The 25519-nt window shown below is 45.2% G+C and overlaps 1 protein-coding gene across 2 annotated transcripts in view; it reads left to right on the top strand.

Moving 5' to 3' along the window:
- Positions 1-25519, top strand: part of Kcmf1 (potassium channel modulatory factor 1) — a 71030-nt gene that overhangs the window by 34259 nt on the left and 11252 nt on the right. For both annotated transcript variants that reach the window (XM_028855195.2, XM_037203824.1), the window contains exons 2-3: positions 12171-12338; positions 16487-16626. In XM_028855195.2, coding sequence (XP_028711028.1) covers positions 12171-12338; positions 16487-16626 — 308 coding nt within the window. The remainder of the gene's footprint in view (positions 1-12170; positions 12339-16486; positions 16627-25519) is intronic.

Raw genomic sequence — 25519 nt, 5'->3', positions numbered from 1 at the left:
TGGAAAGAAGCCAGCCTGGGCTAGGATGCTCAGCGTGGTAAGCTGAGCTAGTATGGGTAGTGTCTGTTACTGAGTCTAGACCACTTGTTATTTCAGACATGTTCACCAGTGAAAATGAAGCCACATTTCTGATTTGTGTCTGTTCTGTATGCTACACTTCAGTACGGCCTCTGGATCTGGGTGATGACCATCATCACTTGAAGCCAGACTTTGGTTTCTGTCTTCTTGCTTGTTTGCTGGTGCTGGGGACTGAGGGTAGGGCCTCATATGTTCTGGACAAATGCTCTACCACTGAGCTCCAGCCTCCAACCCTGTGTCTGCCTCTGGCCTCCAGTGGAATAGCCACCTCATGTGACTGTTAACCTGCCATGTCACTGTCTTCCTGGTGACTTGGATGGATTGCTGCTCCTTCAGATGGGATCTAAGCATCTCTACCTCCTGCACCATTACTCAACTCTGTTACTCTTTGGGTTTCTGTAGTTCCGAAGAAAGTGTCAAGGCCTATAGGAAATATTCTCAGATGTCTGTGTCTGCTAACTACCCTCATATTTGAATGGTGACTTTTCTGGGTGGAGAGCTTTAATATGGAGTCTTGGCATCAGGGCACATTAGTGGGCATATCAAAAACATCAGATTTACTTTTGTTTGTTTGTTTGTTTTATTGCCTTTGTTTTGTTAAGACAAGGTCTTGGTATGTATTGCAGACTGGCCCCAACTTAGGATGCTCCTGTCTCAGCCTCCTGGGTACAGGGACTGTAGGCATGTACCACCATGCCTAGCTAGGATTCTTGATCTCTGTGGGAAACCTTTACTCAATTCCCTATCTTTCCTGGAAACTGGTATCCCCTGTGGTTGAGTGCTCAGTGGTTGCTTTTTCTTTCTTTCTTTCTCCCTCCCTCCCTTCCTAAGATTTTTTATTGATGTATGGGTGTAGGTGCTGGTGGAGACCAGAAGAGGGCGGCAGATTCCCTGGAGCTTGAGTTAAAGGAGGTGGTGAGCTGCCTGAAGTGCTGGAAACTGGACTCGAGTCCTCTAGAAGAGCAGGCTGCACTCAACCAATGAGCCGTCTCTCCAGCTCCAAGGGCACTTTCTGTCTGACAGTTTGTGTTCTCTTCTGGAAAGGTTTCATGAATTATTCCATTGGTTGTTTTCTCTGTCTCCACTATCGGAGTTCCTGGACTATTCTTCAGTTTTCTTCTTTGGCAGTTTTTTATTTGTTTGCTTGTTTTTATTTTTTTGAGACATTTCTCTGTGTAGCCCTGGCTGTTCTGGAACTCACTCTGTAGCCCAGGCTGGCCTTGAACTCACAGAGATCCACCTGCCTCTGCCTCCTGAGTGCTGGGATTAAAGTTGTGCGCCACCACACCACCCAGCTCTCCTTTGGTGTTTTATTCTCCCTCCCTCTTTCCTTCCCTCCTCCCCTCCCTCCTTCCTTTTTCTTCTGATCTTCCATGTGACCTAGTCCCTGTCTTGACTGTAGTCACACACTTTATTCCTGTCAGTGATGCTTTGAGCTCCCATTGTGTTCTTTAGTGGGTGAACTGTTCTCCACTTAGGTAGAGAGGATTTTGGAGAAACAGCTTAGACTCTAGCTGTCTCAGGAAGTTTGTCCGTCTCCCCCTTTCATTGGTTGCTCCGGTTGGAGTAGCACCTCACTCTGCCAGTGCAGGCTTTTGTTGGGTGTCTCTTCAATTGAGTTTTCTTTGTTTCCTGGCTCCAGGACTAGAATTCAGCCTTTTCCATTCTTCTAATTCCACTGTCTAGTTTTTAAATCTGTGACATTTCATTCATTTCACCCTTGTGAAATTCGTTTTGTCCCAATTCCATTACAAAATTTTAAAAGTTTGAAAAAGGAGCAAGGTAAGTTTTTGAGACCATTCTAGCTCTGATTTTCACAAAATTGTGACTCATGGTCTCAGATACCATCGTTCAGAACTTCTTTCGGGGTCGGAGGCAGTAGTCATAGTCTCATGAGTGGGTAAGTGTGTCCAGGGCTGTTGAGGAACTGAATTTCACTTTAGGGTTACCCGTCTGAGTCATGACACCGGGCCGGATGAAGTAGGGATGGGATCTCAGTTCCATCTATGGCAAGGAAGAGTTTTTCATGTTTCCTTCTCCTTGGCCTTTCCACTTTTGTCAGCATGGACTCTTCCCCGATGTTGTTACTGCTGCTTTTCCTTCTGATGCTCCAGTGTCTGGTCTCGGCTGGCCTGGAACTTGTTATGTAGACCAGCCAGGCTGGCCTGGATCCTCTTCCTGCCTCCTGAGAACCAGGACTGGAGCACTCGCCGCCACACCTGACTGTCTCCCGTGTCCCTTTTACATGCTCCCATCCTTCTTTTCTGGGTCATTCTCTGTGGATCTGGGTGTCTCCTGTACTTGCTGTTCCCCAGTCCCTCGTGTGACCCATGGCTTCAGGGAGCCCTGGCTCCTCCTTATGGAGGTGCTGTTTGAATGCCAAGCTTCAGGGCTCGCCAGGTCAGGTGTGCTCGTCACCAGCTCTCTCACTAGGCTCACTCTCCAGCTCTCTCACTAGGCCCACTCACCGGCTCTCTCACTAGGCTCACTCTCCAGCTCTCTCACTAGGCCCACTCACCGGCTCTCCTCACTAGGCCCACTCACCGGCTCTCCTCACTAGGCCCACTCACCGGCTCTCCTCACTAGGCCCACTCACCGGCTCTCTCACTAGGCCCACTCACCGGCTCTCTCACTAGGCCCACTCACCGGCTCTCCTCACTAGGCCCACTCACCGGCTCTCTCACTAGGCCCACTCACCGGCTCTCCTCACTAGGCCCACATAGCTGCCAATGGGTTCACATTGCTCTTACTGCATAGGACAGTGTAGAGCCGTGGTTCTCAGCCTTCCTAATGCTTCAACAGTTCATACAGTTCCTCAGTCCTCGTGTTGTGTTAATTCTCCCCCCCCCCATAAAATTATTTCATTGCTACTTCATAACTGTAGTTTTGCTACTGTTAGGAACCATAACGTAAATGTCTGTGATTTGATAGTGACCCCTGTGAAAGGGTCGTTTGACACCCAAGGGGGTTGTGACCCACAGTTGACAGCCACTGGTGCAGAGGTCTCTGTCATTGTGGAAAGGGGAATGTTGGCCTTACTTTTAGGTTAGTGAGTTCAGAGTCCCTCTGGCCTGTTCCCATACAGTTGGTACTCTGCCTTCTGAGCTAGCTGGCTAGTCGTGAGAGCGCTGGGACCCTCTGCTACTGAAGGGAGACTCACCTCTTCCTGCTTTCTCTCCTTCTCTGGGCCTCCCATCGACGGAACAGAAGTGAGAAAGCAGCAGCCTGAGCGGAGTCTGGATAGCTCTCCCAGCACAGGGTTCCCTAACTTTGCTATCCTGAGCATGCTGAGTCTCCCTTCAATGAGGGGAGGGTGTTTAGTAACAGTATCTGCCCATGGCTTTGCACCTACCCTGTTGTTAAAATTATGAATACCCTTTCTTTGTCAGATGGTACCGGGGGGATCCAGAAGGGTGGGTGGGCTTGGAGCTAAGAAATAGTCCTAACAGGAACCTGTACCTGCTTTACTTAAACAGCCGCGAGGAAAGAGGAGACCCCTGATGGGCCTGTGCCTGCCTTCATTGGGGAGAGATGACCCTTGACTGTCTGACCCCATGAGCTGCAGTTACAGATTTGTATCATAACACACTGCTTGTTTCCTTGTAGTTTTTGTGTAACTGTAATTAATGAGGCAATTCCACAAAATTTATCTGGTAATCAAGAGAGGCTTATTTCTGGGGTAACTTACAGCCATTAGGGGTTGGTTACAGGATCCCGGAGAGATGAGGTACCATCCAACGGAGAACTCTGGCTTGGTCTGCCATCCAGCTTCCAGGACCACGAGGTATCCAGAAAGGGGCCAGCATGTAAGCACCTGAGTCTTAAGGGGTTCCCTCTCAACCACGCCCCAGGGGCAGGTCATAGGCAGGTGAGGCAGTTACTTGCTGTCACACTAGGGGGCAGTGTTTCAAGGTCAAAGCTGGAAGAGCTACCCCCACAGTTTTTGGCTGGTTTGGTTTTAGAAACAGGGTTTCTCTGTAGCCTTGACTATCCTGGAACTCACTCTGTAGACCAGCTGGCCTCAAACTCAGAGATCCGCCTGGCTCTGCCTCCTGAGTGCTGGGTTAAGGGTGTGCGCTACCACTGCATGGTTTGTGTCTTTGTAATTGGTGTAGAAAGTGAAGGTGAGCGGAGCGATTTTGTCATGTCCTGGTTATCAGTCACTCCTAGTTCTGTCCAGAGCTTCGGATCTGCCATCGGTTCCTTCGGTCTGGAGCCAACAGTAGACTGTTGAAGGTGGGGTTTGGGAGGACTTGTTAGATGGGTTAGCCTCGAAGAGGAGAAAGTGGCTGACTTGGTGTGTATGTGTGTAGAACACGGAGGGAAAGACCGTGGCATCGTGTTTCAGTGTTTTGTGGAGAAGGTATTTGGGACCGCTTTGTACAGTCGTGACAGAGTGGGGCGGCTGGAGTAAAATGTCTCCTAACACAAACCCAGGGCAAACATTCTCCTAACACAGTGGAGGAGCTGTCATTTGCCATGCTTGGTCATGAATGCATGTGCAGACATTTTTAGCTCAAATAGCAGTAAAAGCACGATGCTATCAGTGTATTTTCTGTGTCTTGCTTACATATCTTGGGTTAAGAACATCAAGAACTGCTTTTCTTCATTTCCCCCAACACTTTATTTGTTTAAAGACACTCCAGTGAAGGGATCAAGGATCCAGACTGGGTTTCAACCTTCAGTTGTTGGACATTTTTCACTGGTGAATGAATGTGGCCAGCCTCTCCATGTAGGCTTGCTGCTGCTGTTTGTGTGCCTTGGGCCAGGGTAGCCAGACGGCATTTTAGACAGCTGCTTGATGCTGTGGTCAAGCATCTACACTGTCTGGGGTTCTTAGCATACCTAGCTCATATGCACATGGGAGAGCTACTCAGTGACCTGGAAACCCAAATAGTTTCTACAAGAATTAGACAAGTTTGAGGTTCAGAATCCAATTCTGGGTACAAAAAAAAGGGGGGGTCATTTTAATAATGAATTTGCTAAGTCAACTGTTTTACCCATTTATATCTTATTATAAAACAAGTCATAATTGGCACCAAAAGTCATCTTTTGCTCTACCTTGGACTTAGTCGCCAGGTTCCAGCCCCAGCACTACAGAAACAAAGCTTCTGAACCGGTGTGGTGGTGCACTTTAACCCCAGCACTCGGAGGCAGAGGCAGGAGGATCTCCATGAGTTCCAGGACAGCCAAGGCTACACAGAGAAACCCTATCTCTAAAACCAACCAAAAGCTTCTTACAGGTTCCCCCAGGCTGAGATGAGGCAGTGTGTCTCCCCCAGTGCATGGGACAGGACAGTGCTGTACACACAGCAGGTTGTACTTTGTGCCCTGTTTTGGTTTGTAGTACAGGAGATGGAGCCTGGCCTTCTGCATGCTGTGCAGTGCTCTGCTGCTGAGCCACACCCCAGGCTTGCACCCTTTCTTCACCTCATTGGCTAGTCTCTCTGAGGTTATCCCTCTTTTGCTGCTGGTGTTGGATTTTTGTTTGTTTGTTTTTGTGGGTCGTTTTGTTTTGTGGTTTTTTTGGTTGTGTGTGTGTGTGTGTGTGTGTGTGTGTGTTTGAGACAAAGTTTCTCTTTATGGAACTGGCTGTCTTGGAACTCACTCTGTAGCCGAGGCTGGCCTCAAACTTAAAGAACCGCCTGCCTCTGCCCCCCAAATGCTGGGATTAAAGGTGTGTGCCAGCACCCCCAGCCCACGGTGTTGGATCCTTGCCACACATGTACTAGCATGTTTTCCAGCTGTGTATGTGACCATGCACAACGATGTAGTATTACTGTTTATTTTAAATTTTACATGGGGGACAGAGGACTGAGAGATGGCTCACTTGTAGGCACAAGGATCTGAGTTCGAATCACTCACACATCTAAAGATAATCCCAGGGCTGTGGTCAGGGTGAGAGAAAAGCAGAGAGAGACTGGTGGATCTCTAATTCAGTCTGGGTTCATTGAAAGACCTTGTCTCAAAAGTAGGTGGGTTGGCCACCCGAGTCACATACATTATATATATACAGTATATACTCTGTCGTTTTGTTTGGTTTGGGGGGTGGTTAGTTCTTTAAGTTTGTTGGTTTTGTTTTTTGTTTTGTTTTGTTCTTAGGCAGAATCCTAATGTAGCCCTGGCTTAAAGACCAGGCTGGCCTTGAACTTTCCAGAGTTCTGGGATTAAAGGCGTGTACCACTATGGCAGTCTTTTTATATGATTATATGTGTCTTTTGCACCTTGTTTTTTGGTAGTGATTTCTATGTTAAGTGTAGTACACTGAGGTATAGTGTTTAAGAATTCAGCTATGTGCTAATGTCATGTGCCAATGTCATGTGCCACAGGTTATTGGTTCTCATGCTAAACAGGTCCTTACAGACTTCTTTATATATTTAAGAAGACAGAAATTAAAAAGCTTATGTATTTGGAAATCACGTTGATTGTTACTCTGCAGTGTTCTGAAGGGGTGAGGCCAGATGAGAAAGCTTTAGATAAGAAGATGGCAAAGTTCTGAAAGAATGTAGTAGACGTCAGTTTGCAACAGCTGAGAAATCTCGCCCTATTTGAACTGACAGAAGGTGCCTGGGAAGAGCTAGCCAGATTTGAACACTTGTCACCCTGTGAAAAGACATATATGTTTAAGCACGTACCTGGAGGAATTCCTAACCTGGACTGGTGGTATAGGCCTTTAATCCCAGCTGTTCCAAAGGCTGAGGCAGGAGGATTTAGAGTTCATGGCCTCCCTGGGTCGAAATGTTTGTACATAATGTACTTCTATCATGTCCACGTCCCTCTCCTGCTGTCTTCCCTGCCACCATCTCTTCCGCTTCCCTAATGCTGCCTTAGAGGGTTGTTTCTCAAGAAGCAGGGGTGATGTAATAGAGCCCCTCAAAGAGCCAGCCTCCTAGTTTCCGGTTCCTGCAGCTCCCTGATGCATACACAGAAATAAGTTAGTATTTTCAAAAATAGAACCCCTGAAATTTTCTCCTTTTGCAAGACCTTTTTATTGTTTATTTTATTTTTATTACAGTTTTTATTTCCTCTGATTCCTCAAGTAGAAATAGGAAGCTTCCACTACATACTCAGCATGTAAGCATTGTAATGTGTTAACATTTGTCTCAGATTCCTTCTTCCTTAAGCAAAATTACCCTGATTTCTACTAATTGCAAAGTTAGTGTAATTTGTTTCCTGTTTATCTCAGGTCCTCTTCAAAGGACTGCAGGTTTCTCTTTTTATTTTAAAAATTCTGTATGCACGTGCATGTTGGGTCTTGTGCCACAGCACATGTTGGAGGTCAGAGGACAACTTTCAGAAATCAGTCCTCTCCACCATGTGTAACTAGACTTTTCCTGCCTGGCCCACAGTCAGGACAAATCTCTGTCACCCGCCAGTCCCACAGCCGCTGAGACCCAACCAAGTAAACACACAGACTTATATTGTTTAAACTGTTTGGAGGGCTGGAGAGATGGCTCAGAGGTTAAGAGCACTGACTGCTCTTCCAGAGGTCCTGAGTTCAATCCCCAGCAACCACATGGGTGCTCACAATCATCCGTAATGAAATCTGGTGCCCTCTTCTGGCCTGCAGTCATATATGCTGTATACAAAATAAATAAATAATAAATAAATCTTTAGCCAGGCGGTGGTGGCACATGCTTTTAATCCCAGCACTCGGGAGGCAGAGCCAGGCGGATCTCTGCGAGTTCAAGGCCAGCCTGGTCTCCAAAGCGAGTTCCAGGAAAGGCACAAAGCTACACAGAGAAACCCTGTCTTGAAAAAAACCAAAAAAAAAAAAAAAAAAAAAAAAAAAAATTGTTTGGCCTAATGGCTCAGGCTTCTAGCTATCTAGTTGTTACATCTTAAATTAATCCATTTCTATAAATCTATACCTTGCCACATGGCTTGTGGCTTACCAACGTCTTCACATGCTGCTTGTCGTGGCAGTGGCTGGCAGTGTCTCCCTCCTCCTTCCTGTTCTCTCAATTCTCTTCTCTGTTAGTCCTGCCTATACTTACTGCCTGGCCACTGACCAGTTGGTGTTTTATCTATTGACCAATCAGAGCACATACAGACCATCCCCCAGCAGCCATGGGTTCCCGGAATCAAGCTCAGGACGCCAGGCACACATGGCAAGCACTTCCTCCTGCCGAGCCACCTCCCGGCCCAAGCCTGGAGACTAGCCTTGGTCACTGTAGTGTTACTTTAGCAGTGCTTTAAAAGCTGTAAACAAAACCCTGTGGTTCCAGCACTTGGTAGACAAAAGCCACCGCAGTGGACATAGTAAGTTCCAGGACAGCCAGGGTTGCATAATGAGAATCTGTCTCAAAAACAAACAAACAAAGGAACCGCTGGAGAGATGATTGCTTAGCACTTAAGAACTCTTGCTGCTCTTCCTGAGGACCCGAGTCTGATTCCCAGCACCCATGTCAGGTGCTCACAACCGCCTAATACTCTAACTCCAGAGGATCTGATACGTCCTCTGGACATTGGATGTGCATGCACACATACATACACAGGATTAAAAATAATGAAAATCTTGAAAACTAGGCTGGAGAAATGACTTAGAGGTTAAGAGCATTGAGTGCTCTTCCAGAGGTCCTGAGTTCAGTTCCCAGCAACCACATGGTGCTCACAACCATCAATAATAAAATGTGTGCAGGCAAGCAGGCAGACAGAGCACTGTATACACAATAAGTTAATAAATAAATCTTTTTTAAAAATCTTGAAAACAAAAATAACTGTAATCAATCAAAAACCCCATGGTTTCATTTTCTTCTTGTGTTTTTAATATTTGTACATGGGTATGTGTGCATGTGCCCACAGAGGCCAGAAAAACATTGGATCTCATCGAACAGGAGTCTCTGGAGCTGGTTAAAGAACAAGGAGTACTCTTAACCACTAAGCTGTTTCTCCATGCTTGTTTCTTTTTGTTAAATTACATTGTGTGTGTGTGTGTGTGCGTGTGCGCGCGCACCTGTATGTGCTAGTGCATGTGCTTGTGTGTGCATGTATGTACATGTGCACGCTTGTATATGATGGGGCTTGGGGCACACATTGCCTGGCTCCACAGAGGCAAGACTGTTTTTGCTCTGTTGTGCCCCCAGTACCCTGAACATACTCTGACAAGTTGCTAATAGTGACAAGCTACCTAATAGCAGCAGCTTGAGCGGCTTGTGTGGTGGTGGAAGTGAGAAGGTCCCGTGTTTGCTGCTTGGCCTCCAGTTGGTGGACTGCTTGGAAGGATTAGGAGGTGTTGCCTTACTGGAAGAGGTGTGTCACTGGGGGTGGGCTTTGAGTTTCAAATGCCCCCAGGCCCAGTGTCTCTCTTCCTGCCGGCCTAGCTTCTTGGCGTCAGGGTAGCGCTCAGCTACTCTAGCACCATAGATGCAGCCATGATAATGAACTAAGACTCTGAAACTATAAGCAAGCCCCCAGTTCAGTGCTTTTGTTTGTAAGAATTGCCTTGGATGGTGGGTGATGGTGGTGCACCCCTTTAGTGCCAGCAGGGGCAGAGGCAGTTGTATCTCTGAGTTTGAGGCCAGCCAGGGCTACCTAGAGAAACCCTGTCTTTGAGGGGAGAGGTGGGGATGTTGCCTTGGTCATGGGGTCTTTTCACAGCAATAGAACAGTGACTGTGTTGTTTGTTGTAAACACCTACCAGTAAGGTCTGAGTTACTGCTGCAGCTCCCTGTCCCTCTGGCACTTAATAGCATAGAACTTTTGCTAGCTGTAAAGTGGTAGCTAATGATAGTTTTATTGTATTTGGTGACTGAGGAGATTAAGCATCTCTTCCTGTAGTAGTTGGGTTTGTTGTTCGTTGTGGTGCCCCTTGACAATGGTCCACTTTTCTATTGGCTGTTGGTTACCTTTTTATTGATGGGTAAGAGTTCCTAACATATTCTAAATACCAAACTTTCATCTGGAACATTGTACATAACAAGTATGAGGCCTTTCATTCCCTCTAGCATGTTAGAATATGAAGCAAAGGGTTGGTTTTGATGTAGATGGATTTACCTGCTGTCCCATGTGTGGGAAAGATGGAGAGTTAACAGATAACTCCTCACTCTCCAGCTTGGCTTGGTGTCCCCTTGCAGTCCTCTTCTGGTGGCTGCCTTCCAGCCTCTGGTCCTGTAGTGCCTTGGGGAGGAAAGCATTCTGTCTCACAGGGATCTCTGAGCTGGTCCTTAGCCTTTCAGCACCTTGGCTGCTGTTCCTCCTCCCACTTCTCTGCCCTGACCTTGCCTTCGTGGTCTTCAGCACATGCATCCGTTATTGGACTTTCAGTTCTGTTCTGTGGCCTAGTGTGTCTGTCCCCACCCCCTTCCTTCCTCTGTATTTGTGTGGTTTACGAGTATGTATGTGATGGCATGTGTGCTGATGCATATGCACATGTATGTGGAAACCAGAGGCCAACTTTGGGCATCTTGGATCTCTTCCCCACCTTATTTTTGAGTCAGGATCCTTCACTGACCCTGGAGCTTACTGATTGGCTGGCTATACTGGCTGTCAAGCAAATCCTAGGGACCCCGAGGACTCAGTGGGCACTGCTGCACCCACATTTTTACCTGGGTCCTCCCTCCTGCCTGTGCAGTCAGTACTTTACTTACTAAGCCAGCTCCCCAGCACCCACATTTTTAAATTGTATTTTAAATCTTGAATGCCTTTGAATACATTTTTACTAATTTGCTTCATAAAGAAATTCCTGTCTTTGACTAGACTTATTCATAAGTCTCCCCCACCCCCATGGCCTGCCTTTTATTGTGGCACTAAGTCCATTCACATTGTTGTCATGACCATTATCCGTCTTCAGAATTTTCCCATCATCCCAAACTGGAACTCTATTCAGTAGACAGACACTCCCTGTTCCCCTTCCCCCAAGCTTTGATAACTAATATTCTACTTTCTCTGTGAATTTGACTAATCTAGGCAGAATCATAAATTGCTTTTTAAAAAAAAAGTATGCCTTTCTAATTTAGAGTGAAGTAATACCATTGATATATTGTTAAACTGCCTTTTCTTTTTTGGTATTTCAAGACAGTTTCTCTGTGTAGCCCTGGCTGTCCTGGAACTCTCTTTGTAGACCAGGCTGGCCTAAAACTCACAGAGATCCACCTGCTTCTGCTGGGATTAAAGGTGTGTACCACCACTACCAGGCGTCTTTTCTTATCTGACACGTTCATCTGGTATTTCATTTTGAGTTCAGCTATATATGAGCTTTCTGCACAAACAAATGTATCATATGTTAAGTAAAAGGTATTTTCTACTGTTAAGCCTGCCTGTTGACTTTTCAATTTGCATTTTAAAACATTTGAACTCTAATCATTTGATTCATTCACAGATCTGCTATCTGCCTCTTGAAGCGCCCCAGCTCCCCTGTCTCCCTTTCTCTCTTTAGGCAGGGTCTCACTGTGTAGCCCTGGCTGTCCTGGAACTTACTATGGAGACCAGGCTGACCTCAGACTCACAGAGATCTTCGTGCCTCTCTTTCCAGAGTGCCTGCCACCTTGTTTAATCTTCATTTGAACGTGCTAAGAATTGTTGATGGCAGCCAGGTGGGGTAGTATGTGCCTTGAATCCCAACACCTGGCGGCGGGCTGAGGCAGGAGGATCATGAATTCAAGGCCAGCTTGGGCTACATAGTGAGACATTATCTGAAAACCAGATACTGAAAAATTAGTATTTAAGTGTTTGATAATCTGATATGAACTTAGAGTCTGATTATGGCATTTCTTTGTGTGTGTTACTGTTTAAAATTTAGATGTTATACCTGCCTGGTGTTTGGTGGTATTATTGAGTCATTTGGCAAAAACTGGACCGTGACCCTATGGAAAGAATGTTTTGTAATTACACCTTTTCTGGTTCCAAGGCACTTCATAGCAGGGGCTTTTACACTGAGATACTTGAAGCTTCCTCCCGGACAGTTTGTCACCATGTGCCTGGCCTAAATTCACTGTTGACGAAGCCAGCCTTAAGTTCGCCTCAGCCCTCCTGCCTGCACACACCACTCTGTGTCATCTTCATTCTGAGCAAGCAGTTTACCCCACTGCTGGGATGGCTGGGTTCCGCTGGGTTCTCGCCGCTAATTGAAGGTGCTTCTTCTTGTTTTATAGGTGTCAGCTGTGATGCATGTTTAAAAGGAAATTTTCGAGGTCGCAGATACAAGTGTTTAATTTGCTACGATTACGATCTTTGTGCATCTTGTTATGAAAGCGGGGCAACGACAACCAGGCATACAACTGACCACCCGATGCAGTGCATATTAACAAGGGTAGATTTTGGTAAGTTCGTAATGAGAGATTACCACTTGAGGGCTTTGTATGGGTATGAAAAAGCGGAACAGCCTGAAACTATCCCCATCAGCATATCCAAGGATTCAGATCATTCCAAATAAAATTCTTTCCTCTGTCCTTCTTTCTCTTAGTTATAGTTTGCTTAAGAAACCCTTTGAAAAAATCCCCAACTGTGAGCACTAAGATAGATAGAGTGCCTCTGGAAACAAGCGCTGAACTCGGGCCGATGCTGTTGCTGATAGCATTCGAGTATTATTGAGAGTGCATTAGCAGTCAGGAAAAGCTATCCATTTCACACGAGATTTCTTAGCTAGCCAACACACTTGTTACTGTCTTTTTGATTATAGCTTCCTGATGGGCATGAAACAGTATCTCAAGTGATTTTGATTTCAGTTTCTGATAGTTAATGATCTAAGCTTTTTTTCCTTATGCTTATTAGCTATTTGTATACATATTGGTTTTATATATATATTAGATATATGTATATTATGTACATTAAATGCATATCAAGTGTGTGCGCGCGCACGTCCCTTTTCAGATGAGTGATTTGACTCCCATTCCGATTATTATCTTCTCACTTTCTAGGTGCTGTATTTTGAAGTACAGAAGTTTTATTTTAAAATGCCTAGTTCGTTCTTTTTCCTTGCTTTGTGTCTTGGTGTCATCTAAAGCCCATAGCCCACTCTAAGGTTGCTGGGATGTGTGTCTTCTGAGGACTCCAGTTCTGTCAGCATTTAGATCTTTCATGCTCTTAAAATTGCTACTTTTCCCTTTGAAATGGGATTTCACTTGTAGCCAGATTGGCCTTAACTCACAGAGATTCTCCTGCCTCTCTCTGCCTCCGGAGTGCTAGTATTCAAATTAGTTTTTTTCACTTGGAGTTGAGGTAGAGAGTCTGCTCCATTTTATATGGGGGTATCCAGTTTTCTGGGGTCATTGAACTATCCATTGTTTATTAATTAGTTTTCTTCTGTTCTGAATAAGTTGACCATAACAAGGGCTTAATTTGGCCCATTTATGTGTTTATTGTTTTTTGTTTTTTTTTTTTTCAAGACTGGGTTTCTCTGTAGCCCTGGCTATCCTGGAACTCACTGTGTAGACCAGGCTGGCCTTAAACTCAGAGATCCACCTGCCACCTGCCTCTGCCTCCTGAGTGCTGGATTAAAGGAGTGCGCCACCGCCCCCTGGCTTGGACTTAGTCTTTTCAATTGATCTGAATCTCTGCTCATGACAGCTCTGTGATGTTTGCATTTCCAAAGCTTTGTAGACCGTTGAAATTTCTGAGTCTTTGAGTTTATTCCTAGTCAGACTTTTGAGCATTCTGGGTCCCTTGAGTTTCTCTGAGTTTTTGGGACACTGTCCAATTTTCTCAAACCAACTGGATTTTGATAGTGGTTATGTTGAACTTATAGATTTGATAGTGGTTATGTTGAGCTTATAGATTTGTTATTTTGTTACTAAATCTGATCTGTGAACATAAAATATCTTAGAGTTTTCATATCTTTCTATAGTTATCAGAGATTAAATATTTCTTTCATTAAATATACTTCTAAGTATTCTTTGGCTCTTGTAAATGAAATTAAATTGATTTTATCTTTGGATTATTTGTTGTAAATGTTATAGAAAAAATTTTTATATATGAATTGTGTAGCTTGCTATGTTGCTACATTGACCTATTAGTACTAGTAATTTAAGATTAGTTCTAACTTCGTGGATTCTTAGGATCGTGGGTTTTTTCTTCCTTTCCATTGGATACCTTTCATTTACTGCAGTTAGATCTTTGAGGGAAATACTGAATAGCAGTAGCAAGAATGGAGATGTCCTGTTCCTCAATCAGGGAAAAGGCATTTAGTCTTTTACCAGGGATGTCATGGCTGTGGGTTTGCCATTCACTGGGCAAATAAATTATTTTTGCTACTTATTGTTATTTGCTACTGGGTGTTTGTTTTTATGACAGGGTCTCACTATTCAACTTAAGCTGCCTGGATTTCAGGCACACACCACCATACTTGTCTTTTTTTCTTCTTAATTCTTAACTACCACAAATCTAGCTTGTAAGTCTTTTTTTGTTTGTTTCAAGACAGGCTTTCTCTGTGGGGTTTTGGTGTCTGTCCTGGATCTCACTCTGCAGACCAGGCTGGCCTTGAACTCAATGATATCCGCCTGGCTCTGCCTCCTGAGCACTGGGATTAAAGGCATGCACCACCACCACCACCACCACCACCACCACCACCACCACCACCACCACCACAACCTCCTCCTCCTCCCAGCTACCTTATAAGTCTTAATGCAGACATAGACACACATATACATACACATACACATGTGCACACATGCATGTGCACACACATAAACACACACACACACAAACACACACACATGAGTGATATTTTTAAGACAGTTTAAATCTCTCTTAATTAATATTCTCCTTCTCCTCCCCCATCTCTCGTTTTGGGCAGGGTCTTGCTATAGGCCCAGAGTGGCTTTGAGCTTGTGGTCATCCTTCTTCAGTCTCCGTGGTTCTAAGTTAGATTCCCTTATGAGCCACCATGCCAGCTCATCATTGTCTTCTCACAGAGTAAGCTTAGACTGTTAAAATTGAGCTTTTTCCCCTCCCCCCCAGTTAAAAAATGAAACACATCTTTGTAGTGAAGTAGTATATCTTACTAAAGCTGCTATGGTTTTTCTTCTAGGTTACCTGTGGAGAATGATACTAATGATGCAAATAGATTATTTCCACAGACTCTGGTTCATTCTTCAGAGAACTGTTTGGCCAGTGAATTGTGCTTATACCATATTCAACTTGGCATCCACCAGAACTGGATGCCTAGGGAGGCTTCCTGCTCTGAGGATGCCATATTCTGTAGACAGATAGTTGCAGCTAACTGTTTGTATATTGGTCATGGTCATCTTTTCTTTCCTGAGTTCTTACATCCTTGTGCATGGTACATCTTTCTGATCTTTCTTCCAATATTAGTGTTACTACTGTATATAAAGAAATAAGGCCAGCCTGGGCTACCAAGTGAGCTCCAGGAAAGGCGCAAAGCTACACAGAGAAACCCTGTCTCGAAAAACCAAAAAAAAAAAAAAAAAGAAAAAAAAGAAATAAGGAAGCCGAGTGGTAATGGATCACGCCTTTAATTCCAGTATTCGAGAGGCAGAGGTGGGCAGATCTCTCTGTGTTCCAGGACAGCCGAGGCTACACAGAGAAAACCTTGTCTCAAAAACCCTGAGGGAGGGAGGGAGGGAAGGAGGGAAGGAGGGGAAATAAGGAAAAAACAGTACAGTAAAATTATAATTAGATCCAGGTGTAGACTAAGCAGCTTCAGATTTAAGTTTGTATAGAGGCAGGATGTTAGCCTTCCATCACTGTGATAAAATACCTGAGAATCCGTTTGAAAGATTTACTTCAGTTTCTGGATTTTGAGGTTTTACCCTCATTGTTTGGCTGTGTGGCTCTGGGAGATGGTGGCATAATTCGTTTTAGCAGGAACAGACGACAGACAGTCTCCTGACAGGTGGAGAACAAACAGAAAGGGGGCCTGGGTCCCAGTGCTCTCTTGAAGGGCACATTCCCAGTGACTTGACCTTTCTCTTACCTGCCTATCTATCTCCTTAAGTTCCGCCTCTTCCCAGTGGTACTGCAGGTTAGGGACTAAACCCATGTCCGTGGGCTTTTGGGAAACCCTGGAAACTGTAGGTGAGGGGAAACTTGTTTGCTTTGTTTCCTCGTACTTGCTGTCTGGAGAAAAGATTTTGGAAGAGTATGCTGAGTCCCGTGTGGAAATAAAGGTTTTATAAGTGTTAACCGAGTTATTTGAAGCCAGGCTTCCCACTGTAATCTGATACTCTTGAAGTGGTTTGGTTTGCTTTGCTTTTTGCTTTGTTTTGTCTTTAAACTCCTCATCTACACTCCTTTAATCCCAGTAGAGGCAGGCAGATTGATGAGTTCCTGGCCAGCCAGGGTTACACCGTGAGATCCTGTCTCAAAAATTAATTTTAAAAAAACAACCAAAACCTCACTTAGCGAGAGAGTAGGGTTATTGGTCCTTCACACTGTTGTGTACTGCGATTGTACTTGCGTGTCTGAGAAGAAGCACGGGTATTTCTCAGTTGCACTCTCTCTTCTTTTTCAGATTTGTACTATGGTGGGGAAGCTTTCTCTGTAGAGCAGCCCCAGTCTTTTACTTGTCCCTATTGTGGAAAAATGGGCTACACGGAAACATCTCTTCAGGAACACGTGACTTCTGACCATGCAGAAACATCAACAGAAGTGGTAGGTGAAGCATCTTGATGAATGATGGCCGGGTTCCTCCTGACAGGGCTGAAAGAGGCGCTGCTGCCGTCCACCTCTTGCTTAGTGTAATGAACTTGTTATCTAGTGAGGAAAGTTACCTTCGGCAGCAAATTTGAGAGCCTTCAGGGGCTGCGCTTCTTCCAGACACATGCAGGGAAGCCTCGTCCAAGGCCACAGGGGAAGGTAGAAAGGCCCCGCGAACTTGCCTGTGTCTTTTTCCGTACTTTGTTCCGGGAGGAATTTTTCCCCGGGAGACTCACTCTGGTTGTACCCTAAGCAGTGCTCCCTCTGCAGTCCGGAACGCTGCAGCTCGGGCCTTTCTTACTTCGCATCAGATCACATCTCTGCTTCCAGGTCAAAACGCAGTGCCTCCTAGTTCTTCCTGCCTGCTTTCCCCCCCAGTGACTAAAAGCAAAAAGGCCTAGAATAAAATACGAAGTCTTAACTTGAAAACTTTCTAGACTTTTTTTAACCTCACATCAGAGTCAATATGCTTCCAATTGTAAACAATGGAAAATACACCCACAAGAGTCTCTGCAGAAGGGAGTCTCAGTCAAGATACTGCTTCACAGGGAGAGCAGATCAAGGGAGATTAGGGAGGGAGGAGAGGGAGGAAGGGGAGGGTGTGGCTATAGTGGGCAAGTGAGCTAGATCTTAACCCTCAGCTCTTCATCTTGCTGGTGGTAACAGCAGATAAAGGGAAGTGTCTGTGTGCAGCTGGAGAGCCTGATTGCGGAGAATTTGTATCCACATCCAATAGTAATTCTCTAGACGTGCTCAAAACAGATAAAGTTCAGACATGAAGTCGTACACTCAAGGGCATGCAGGTATTTCAACTTGACCAGAGGCCTCTGCTACAGGCTAACCTTCGTTTCCATGGACACTGCCAGTTTGTGCTTCCAATTCCTAAGATTGGATTAACTTCATTGGGTCCTAACCAGATTTCACTTGAGTACACCAAGGGGAACCCCCAGAGCACTGTCGTCACACTAGTTGGTTGGTTCTTTTCTTTTCAGATAATTTGACTTCCTCTTGTGTCACCCTAGTCACAGCAGAAGAGGCCTGACTCGGTCTGTCCCCATCCTAACTGCTGTACAAAATGTGTCGTCGTTTTTCTGTTTTCCTGTTGAGTTTAATGTAGCCCATGGTGTTTTGTTGTGGTGAACCAAACCTTTTGTTTTAGCATTTATTGATTGATTTTAGGGGAAGGGGAGGAGCTAGTTCCCTCCATCGCTGTATGTGCTCTGGGTATTGAATTGAGCTCAGGTCTTCAGGCTCAGCAGCAAGGGCCTTGACCCACTGAGCTCCAAACCAGATATTTTTAAATGGAATCATGATTTTCAAGAGTAAACCCCTTCTTTTTGATGGCTAGTGTTACCGTTTTCTCTTTCTAACTGCCCAGTTTGTTATTGTTGCAGCATTAACAGCACGTGTCCTCTAGGCCAGTCACACTTCACTGCAGGATTTCGGAGCCATGCTTGCTAGTAATCAGCATCCCTTTGGACCATTGCGGGCAAGAGGCCCTGACACTGTAAACAGTTGCCATAGTAAATGCTCACAGTGAGTTGAAGTGGCTAGTGAGGGACTCTAATGAAGCCAGAATTTTACAGCGCCCCCCACCCTCTTTTCTTTTTCTGCCCTCCCCCCAGTCTGGTACTCTGCATTAAACTATAGCCCTTTGCCTTCTTAAGATTCATTTTAAGATCATTCAAGAAAGCTTAATTTTGAGTGTACCGAAGAACCCTTTAAAAGCAAGTCCCTGCTTGGGGTATGGCTCTGTGGTCAGACTCTTGCTTAGTAGGAAAGAGACTCTGGGTGCAGTCTCCAGAAATGCAAGAAAACCAGGAAACAAAACAGAAAAATATCATCTGACATAGATTGTGATAAAATATTTGAGTTCTCATAGTTCAAAATCAGGTAATAGGACTTCTTTTTTAAGAGAAATTTCACTGTTAGCATTCCAGTAGAAGTTTTTTTGAGTTGCTATCAAGGAGAAGGAAGGATAAATTGAGGGTTTGAGATGGCTCCAAGGGTAAGGTGCACACCACCTGAGTTTGATCCCACATAAATTGTCTTCCGGCTTCTAGCACACATGCATACATACACAGTAAATGAATTAATTTTAAAAAATCATTGTATTAAGGGAGAGTCAAAAATCAAAATCTACCTTGCAAAAAGATGGGAGTTATTCTAAAGCTGAGTGGTTATTGCTGCTGTTGTTTTGGTTCCATTTTTGTTTTGTTTTTCTTTGTAAGTTTGGGTCTCAATCTATGATCAAACTGGCTTTGAACTCATAGAGATCTTCTGCCTGTGTCTACTTACCAACTCCTAGGATTTAAGATATGTGCCACCATGCCTGGTCTCCTGTGATTATAAAGTGGAAAGTTAGCACTAAGCGGTTAATGAGTGCTTAATGAATTGACTTAATGAATCCAGGTGATGGCATTATACATGATCTAAAACAAATGGAAATGGCACTTTGGCTTCCGTGGCTTGTGTTCTTTGACTGGAGTGGGGGAGGGGACGTAGCAGCAGGAGGGACATTTTGTTTGTCATAGTTGTAGGAGACGGCTCTATCTGAAGGCACATTCAGAAGGCTCAGACTCGTGCTTTCAACTTCATTTGTATAGGCCGCATACATATGTGGAGAAGGGGGTGTGTCCCGGTTTTTAGAAAGCACGGTTTTGGTAAACACCCAGTTTTAGGCTCAGTGCCCAGTAAGCTCCAGTCAGCAGGAGCTGTTAGGAAAGCCTGTTGAAACTTCTGCTCCAGTCTCAGAGTAGTATCAGCGATGTAGAGGGGAGCTTGAGGTTGCGTTTTTATGATGGGGGAGATTCACAAAGGAATGAAAAAATAGGCAATTTCTCTAAGGCAGCAGGGCTATAGCAGTGTGTGGGTTCCTTATTGTACCTTAATTTTTGTAAAGACTTTTATTTGTCTGTATGTGTGCCTGCGTGAGTTTATGCGTGCCACATATGTGCCAGGTGCCCTACCTCAGAGGACAGAGGGTGCTGGATCTCATGGAATTGTGTACAGATGGCTGTGAGGCACTCCACGTGAGTGCTGGGGACACAAATCTGGGGCCTCCCTCTGCAAGAGCAATAAGCACCCTCTTAGCTGGTGAACCATCATGCCAGCCCCTGTGTCTTCATTTTGCATCAAATCCTATTATTCCTCCAATGGACACCCTTTTAAAAAGCATCCCAAGGCTGGGCCTGGTGTGGCACTTAATCCCAGCACTCCAGAGGCAGGGGCGGGCTGATCTGTCAGAGTTCAAGGACAGCCTGATCTACAAAGTGAATTCCAGGACAGCCAGGGCTACTCTGGCTTCAAAAAAAAAAAAAAAGCCTTTCAGACTTGATTAACATCATAATTAGACCTACCTAAATTAACAGGAAATGAATTTTCAAGGTGTTGGACTGAAAGAGAAACACAGGAGAGTCAGAGCCGAGAATAGCTAGCAAGTATGGGAACCTGAGCTATTTGAAACTGAGTTGTTGGGTGTAAAAGACAAAGGTGTACAAGGGGTGGGGGAGAGGAAAGTGTTTGGGAGACTGAGGTGGAAAGATAAGTTCCTAGCCTGCTTGAGCTACTACATAGTGAGACCCTATCCAGATAATTATACACATGCATGTAACCTTTTCATGTTGCCCCTGAACTTCTGATCCTCCAACACTCTTTCTCAAGTGCTGGAATTGCAGGTGGCTACCGGCAAAGCTTGTTTACAAAGGTTAATGATAGAAGAAACACTGCCTAGATAGTTCTTAGGGCTATTATCACCATTATTAAATACAAGACAAAATATTCATAGCTTCTCAATGTCTTTTCACGCAGTTCGTGTGTGCGTGCATATGTGCATGTGTGGTTTTTGTTTTCTAAGGAGTTCTTTGGTTTTTTTTGTTTGTTTGTTTGTTTTGAGGCAGGTCAGGCTGGCCTAAAACACTGTGTAGACCAGGCTAGCCTTTAGCTCATAGAGATCCACCTGCAACTGCCTCCCATGTGCTGCAATTAAAGGTCTGCACCATGATGCCTGGCTCAAGCTGAGGTTAGAGAACTCTGAGTATAATGGCTCTTCATGATAACAGATTTAACACCTAGTCTCGATGCACATAGATACCAGTGTGGGGCTCAGTGCATGGTGAGCTCTCCATTCAGCATGAGCTGTGAGGGTACCTACACACACACAACCTTTTCAAAAGAAAAGAATGGGGCTAGAGAGATGGCTCAGCACTTAAGAGTACTGGCTGCTCATGCTGGGCAGTGGTGGCGCATGCCTTTAATCCCATCAGAGCCAGGCGGATCTGTGAGTTCTAGACCAGCCTGGTCTACAGAGTGAGTTCCAGGACAGTCACCAAAACTGCACAGAGAAACCCTGTCTCGGGTACTGGCTGCTCTTCCAGAGGACCAAGGTTGAATTCCCAGCATCCACAAAGCAGCTCACAACTGTCCTTGACACCTTCACACCAATGCACAAAAAATAAATTTAAGTAAATTATTTCTCTTAAAGAACGCACACATTGCTATAGCCCTGTTGTCTAGAGAAACTGCCTATTTTTTCATTCCTTTGAATCTGCTCTCCCCAAACATAAACTCTTTGACTCAGTGAGAGAGCAGTGAAAGAAGCAGTCGGGGAGCTTTTGACTTAGGGGCCCTTGGAAATGTGATGTGGTTTTGAAAAGAATCGGAAGGAGACAGCATCATTCAGACACAGCCAAGATGCATTGTTGAGAAGAAAATGGCAAAGAGTGACACATGGTGCTGGGAAATAGAACTCGATCCTGCAGTAAGACCAGGTAACAGAGAGAGAGAGAGAGAGAGAGAGCCTTCACAGCCGGGAGGCCGTCCCCTGACTTTCTGGGGACAGTTCAGCTCCTCTACCGAAAAGTGACAGCGTCTCCATTTTCATGGCTCTATGCTCCTTGTGCTGAGAAACAAGGAGTGGTAGGTACTCTCTGTGTGACTTGGTGTTTCTTTTCAGTATAACATGGATGAATGTGAATCGCAGGAAATACCCCAGAAAGCTGTTCCTTACAAGTTGATGGTCGCCAGAGAATGGGTGTACACCAGACACTACACCAGACATTAGTGGCAGCAGAAAGTAAACGATGTCAAGATTCTCCTTAATCAAGGTTCAGAGGAGTTGGTCTGTGGAGTTCAGTTCAGGTAGTTTCTCAAGAGATGCCCACTGCTGAAGCAGTTGTTGACCCCTGGTGCTTCTCTTAACAAGAAGAGCGGTCTGCTGCTGGCTATGACTTAAGTGGCTCCATGTACCAAGTCCTGGGTTCAATCACCAGCACCAAAAAAGAAGCAGTAGTGTTTCCAAGAGTTCCAGTTCAGAGGCCATTTTCAGGAAGTCTGAGGATGGTAAGGGGGTAAAGAACCTGCCCAGCTCCCCATCCATCTCCCCATCCTGCTGCAGCCTACTTCAGAGAAAGCTATATGCTGCCTCTGCGTGACATGGAGAGGGGTGTGCACCGCAGTGTGTTGTGTGGAGCCAGAGGACAGCTTTGTGGAGGTGGTTCTCTCTTTTCTGGGGATCCAGCTCAGGTTGCCAGTCTGTGCAACCAACACTTTACCTGCCCCAGACAGGCAGTGTTTTTAATAGATATCTGTACCCGCAAATGAATAAAATGAGCAAGAAGTTTCCTTCCTTCCTTCCTTCCTTCCTTCCTTCCTTCCTTCCTTCCTTCCTTCCTTCCTCCCTCCCTCCCTCCCTCCCTCCCTCCTTCCTCCCTCCCTCCCTCTCTCCCTCTCTCCTACACCTCTCTCCTTTTGTTTGTTTGGGTTGGGTTTGGTTTTTCAAGACAGGGTTTCTCCATGTAACAGCACTGGCTGTCCTGGAACTCACTCTGTAGATCAGGCTGGCCTACAGGGGTCCACCTGCCTCTGCCCCCCAGTGCTGGGCTAAGGGTGTGTGCTACCGTGCTCTTGAAGAAAGTCCTTAAGGAGACTGAGAGAAACACATTACACGTAGAACTACCCCTCTCCTATTGTTGTCAAGCTGTGCACAATACCCAGAGCAAACAGGCTGCTAGGATTGTGTTTGCTGGGGAGAAAACCAGAGGAAATCTGAACCTGCTTGAGATGGGAAGTAATTGTAGGGGAGAAACGGGGGAGCTCCTGTGGAGAACAAGAGTGCTGATGGCTGCCTTTAGAGGGCCGCCTCCTCCTCCTCCTCCTCCTCCTCCTCCTCCTCCTCCTCCTCCTCCTCCTTCTTCTTTCTGAGAGTAGGTTTCTTGCTACCTTGAACTCGCACACAGGTAAGCCACACACACAGGTAAGCCACGTAGCCAGTGAGCCCAGACCTCCCGCTGTCCCCACCGCTCCAGCACTAGAACCACAAGCACGCGGCGCCACCTTACCCGGCAGCACGGGTTCCCGGGACTCGGCTCAGATCCTGTGATCGGAAGACAAGCACTTACTCACTTGAGCTGTCTCCTCAGGTCCCTGCCATAGGTCAGGGGTTTCTGGTGGGCAGCTAGCCTGTGGGGGGGGGGTGTCCCCACATTCAGGATCTGCATGTGGAATGATGACTTGGAAAGGTACATAGGTGACAGCGGGTGTTGAAATGGGCACCAGTTGATTGCTGGCTGGTAATCTTGCCAGAGACCACATAGAAACAGCACCGTCTTTGTGAGGCCTCGCCTCATTTGGTAAAGGCTCTCAAGAGGGCTGCAGATAAAAAGCAGGACGGACGAGATCGCTGACAAGATGAACCAGAAGTGAGTAGCCCAAACAGTAGCAGGGACGTTTGTGATGAGAGTGTTTTTGATTATATAAGTAACAATAACATTTGGCTTTTTGTTTAACAGGGAGATAGAGATCTTAAATACCACACTTTGTGTCAGCTGTTATTTGCCAAACTTACCCAGCCATAAGACCTGGGATTCTTGTTCAGAAATAAAGGTCTACACCTTCCCAGTCTTTCTCAAAGGCCTAGGAGGAAAGCACTTTTAACAAGTACTCCAGGTGACTTACATTCTTAGCCAAATTTAGGAAACACTGACATAGCCAACTCAGTAAGCCTTATTGTTGACAAGTTGTTATAATTTTAAACCAGTGTGTTATGGAATTTTCATGTATGAATAATAGAGAATACTGTGCTATGTGGTGATGATAAATATTCATGTTGACAGGCTGTCACTTTTTAGAATGAATGACTTACCCTTTGTGTAGAACTTCCCCGTATTGTGAAGAAACTGAGTACCACAATGGAGAAGCCCGTTCAGAACTAGCAGTCTGTGCTTCTGACGGCCAGCTCTGCCTTCTCACAGGTCCCACCCACCCCACTCCGTTCCACCTTCTTTTTCTTCCTCCCACTCAATTTTGTTTGCATTTCCCTTCTCTTGTTTCCTCCTTTACTCCTCAGAAAGTGCAGCCCTGCGTGACCCTAAGGCCTCGGACATGTTTAGAGTTTGCAAAGTGTAAAATGCACAGCATAAAAAAAAGATGGCCAGGCTTCTGTTCCCATTGGCCCAAAGCTTGAGTCTCTTTTCCAGGTTCTCACCTGTGTTAATTGTAGTGGCCCAAACTTGACAGCATTTTCTACTTGGTTCTAAATCTGGTCTCTTGATTTTCTGCGCCAGCTTCCAAGCCAAATGACTCTTCCTAGTAAAGGTTTCATCCTCAGTACTCTTTACCCCTAGTCTTTGTGGAAGTTAGGTTGAGTGTTTTCAGTTACCTCTCCGTGAGTACCTTTAACCTTTAACCCAGTGGCTCAGTGGAGTAGCTGCAATGAACCCAGAGATTTAGCATAAAACTAAACACATACAGTTGTGGGGACCATGGTTTTCTTTGTTTTACATTGCATCTCAAAGGTGCTTTCTAGTTTGTCGATTGTCTAATTGGGTGCATTAGTACATTGAATATTTATACTGCCATTCTGTCTTCCTTTTGGGAATGTGTATCTCCTCCAGAGGAGACTTCATCTAACACTACTTACATGTACATCAGAGTCCTGAAGCTCTTCCAGCTCTCTTAGTGCAGTTCTGCCATGGGGTTTATCCAAGGCCAACCTAAAGGGAGCTATTGTAGGAGAAAGATGCTTTCTGCTTAATGGTTATTTTCTCACTAGATAAAAATGTTATATGGCCTTAGGCTGGGCTGTGGTGGCACATGCCTTTAATCCTAGCACTTGAGAGGCAGAGATAGGCAGATCGTTTGAGTTTGTAACCAGGACTACACAGAGAAACCCTGCTCCCTCAAAAAAAACAAAAGCAAATCTTATGGTCTTAATGATCCTCTAAGAAAGTTGTACCTAATTCTGCGGCTAAATGAAGTTTCAAAATAGACTTGTTTAATCTTTAAATAACTAGAATGTATTGGGACTGGAGAAATGGCTTAATGGTTGAGTTCTCACTGCTCTTCCAGAGACCCCGGGTTCAATTCCAGCATCCATGTGGCAACTCAGAACAATCTCTAAATCCAGTTTCAGGATCTGATGTCCTCTTCTGGCCTTTGCAAGTACCCACACAAGCAGGGGACACACATACATACATATAAGTAGAAAATAAAATCCTAAAACAAAACAAAACCCCCACCTAGACTGCGATTCTTTTTCTTTAAGCCTTGCTTTGCTTTTAAAATCTGGCCATGGTTTAAAAAACACAGACAAACCATTGTACACTTTCAAAAAGTTTATGCTCTCCGAGCCAAGCATAGTAGCACACACTTGCAATTCAGAAGGCAAAGACAAGAGAGTTACTGCAAGTTCAAGGCTAGCTAGGCCACATATAAGATCTTGTCTCAAAAACCCCAAAAATTTAGGATCTAGCTAGGCAAGGCAGAAACTCTTAGAAAGTTAAGTAAGCAGACCCCTGCCGGGAATACCAGAATCCATGAATGGCACCAAGTGACCCCAATTTCTAGTGAA

The sequence above is a fragment of the Peromyscus leucopus genome, chromosome 3 (genome assembly GCF_004664715.2).
Source record: "Peromyscus leucopus breed LL Stock chromosome 3, UCI_PerLeu_2.1, whole genome shotgun sequence".
In the NCBI taxonomy this organism is placed as follows: Eukaryota; Metazoa; Chordata; class Mammalia; order Rodentia; family Cricetidae; genus Peromyscus; species Peromyscus leucopus.
The sequence above is the reverse complement of the archived record's forward strand: the minus strand, read 5'-3'. Positions and strand labels throughout refer to the sequence as shown.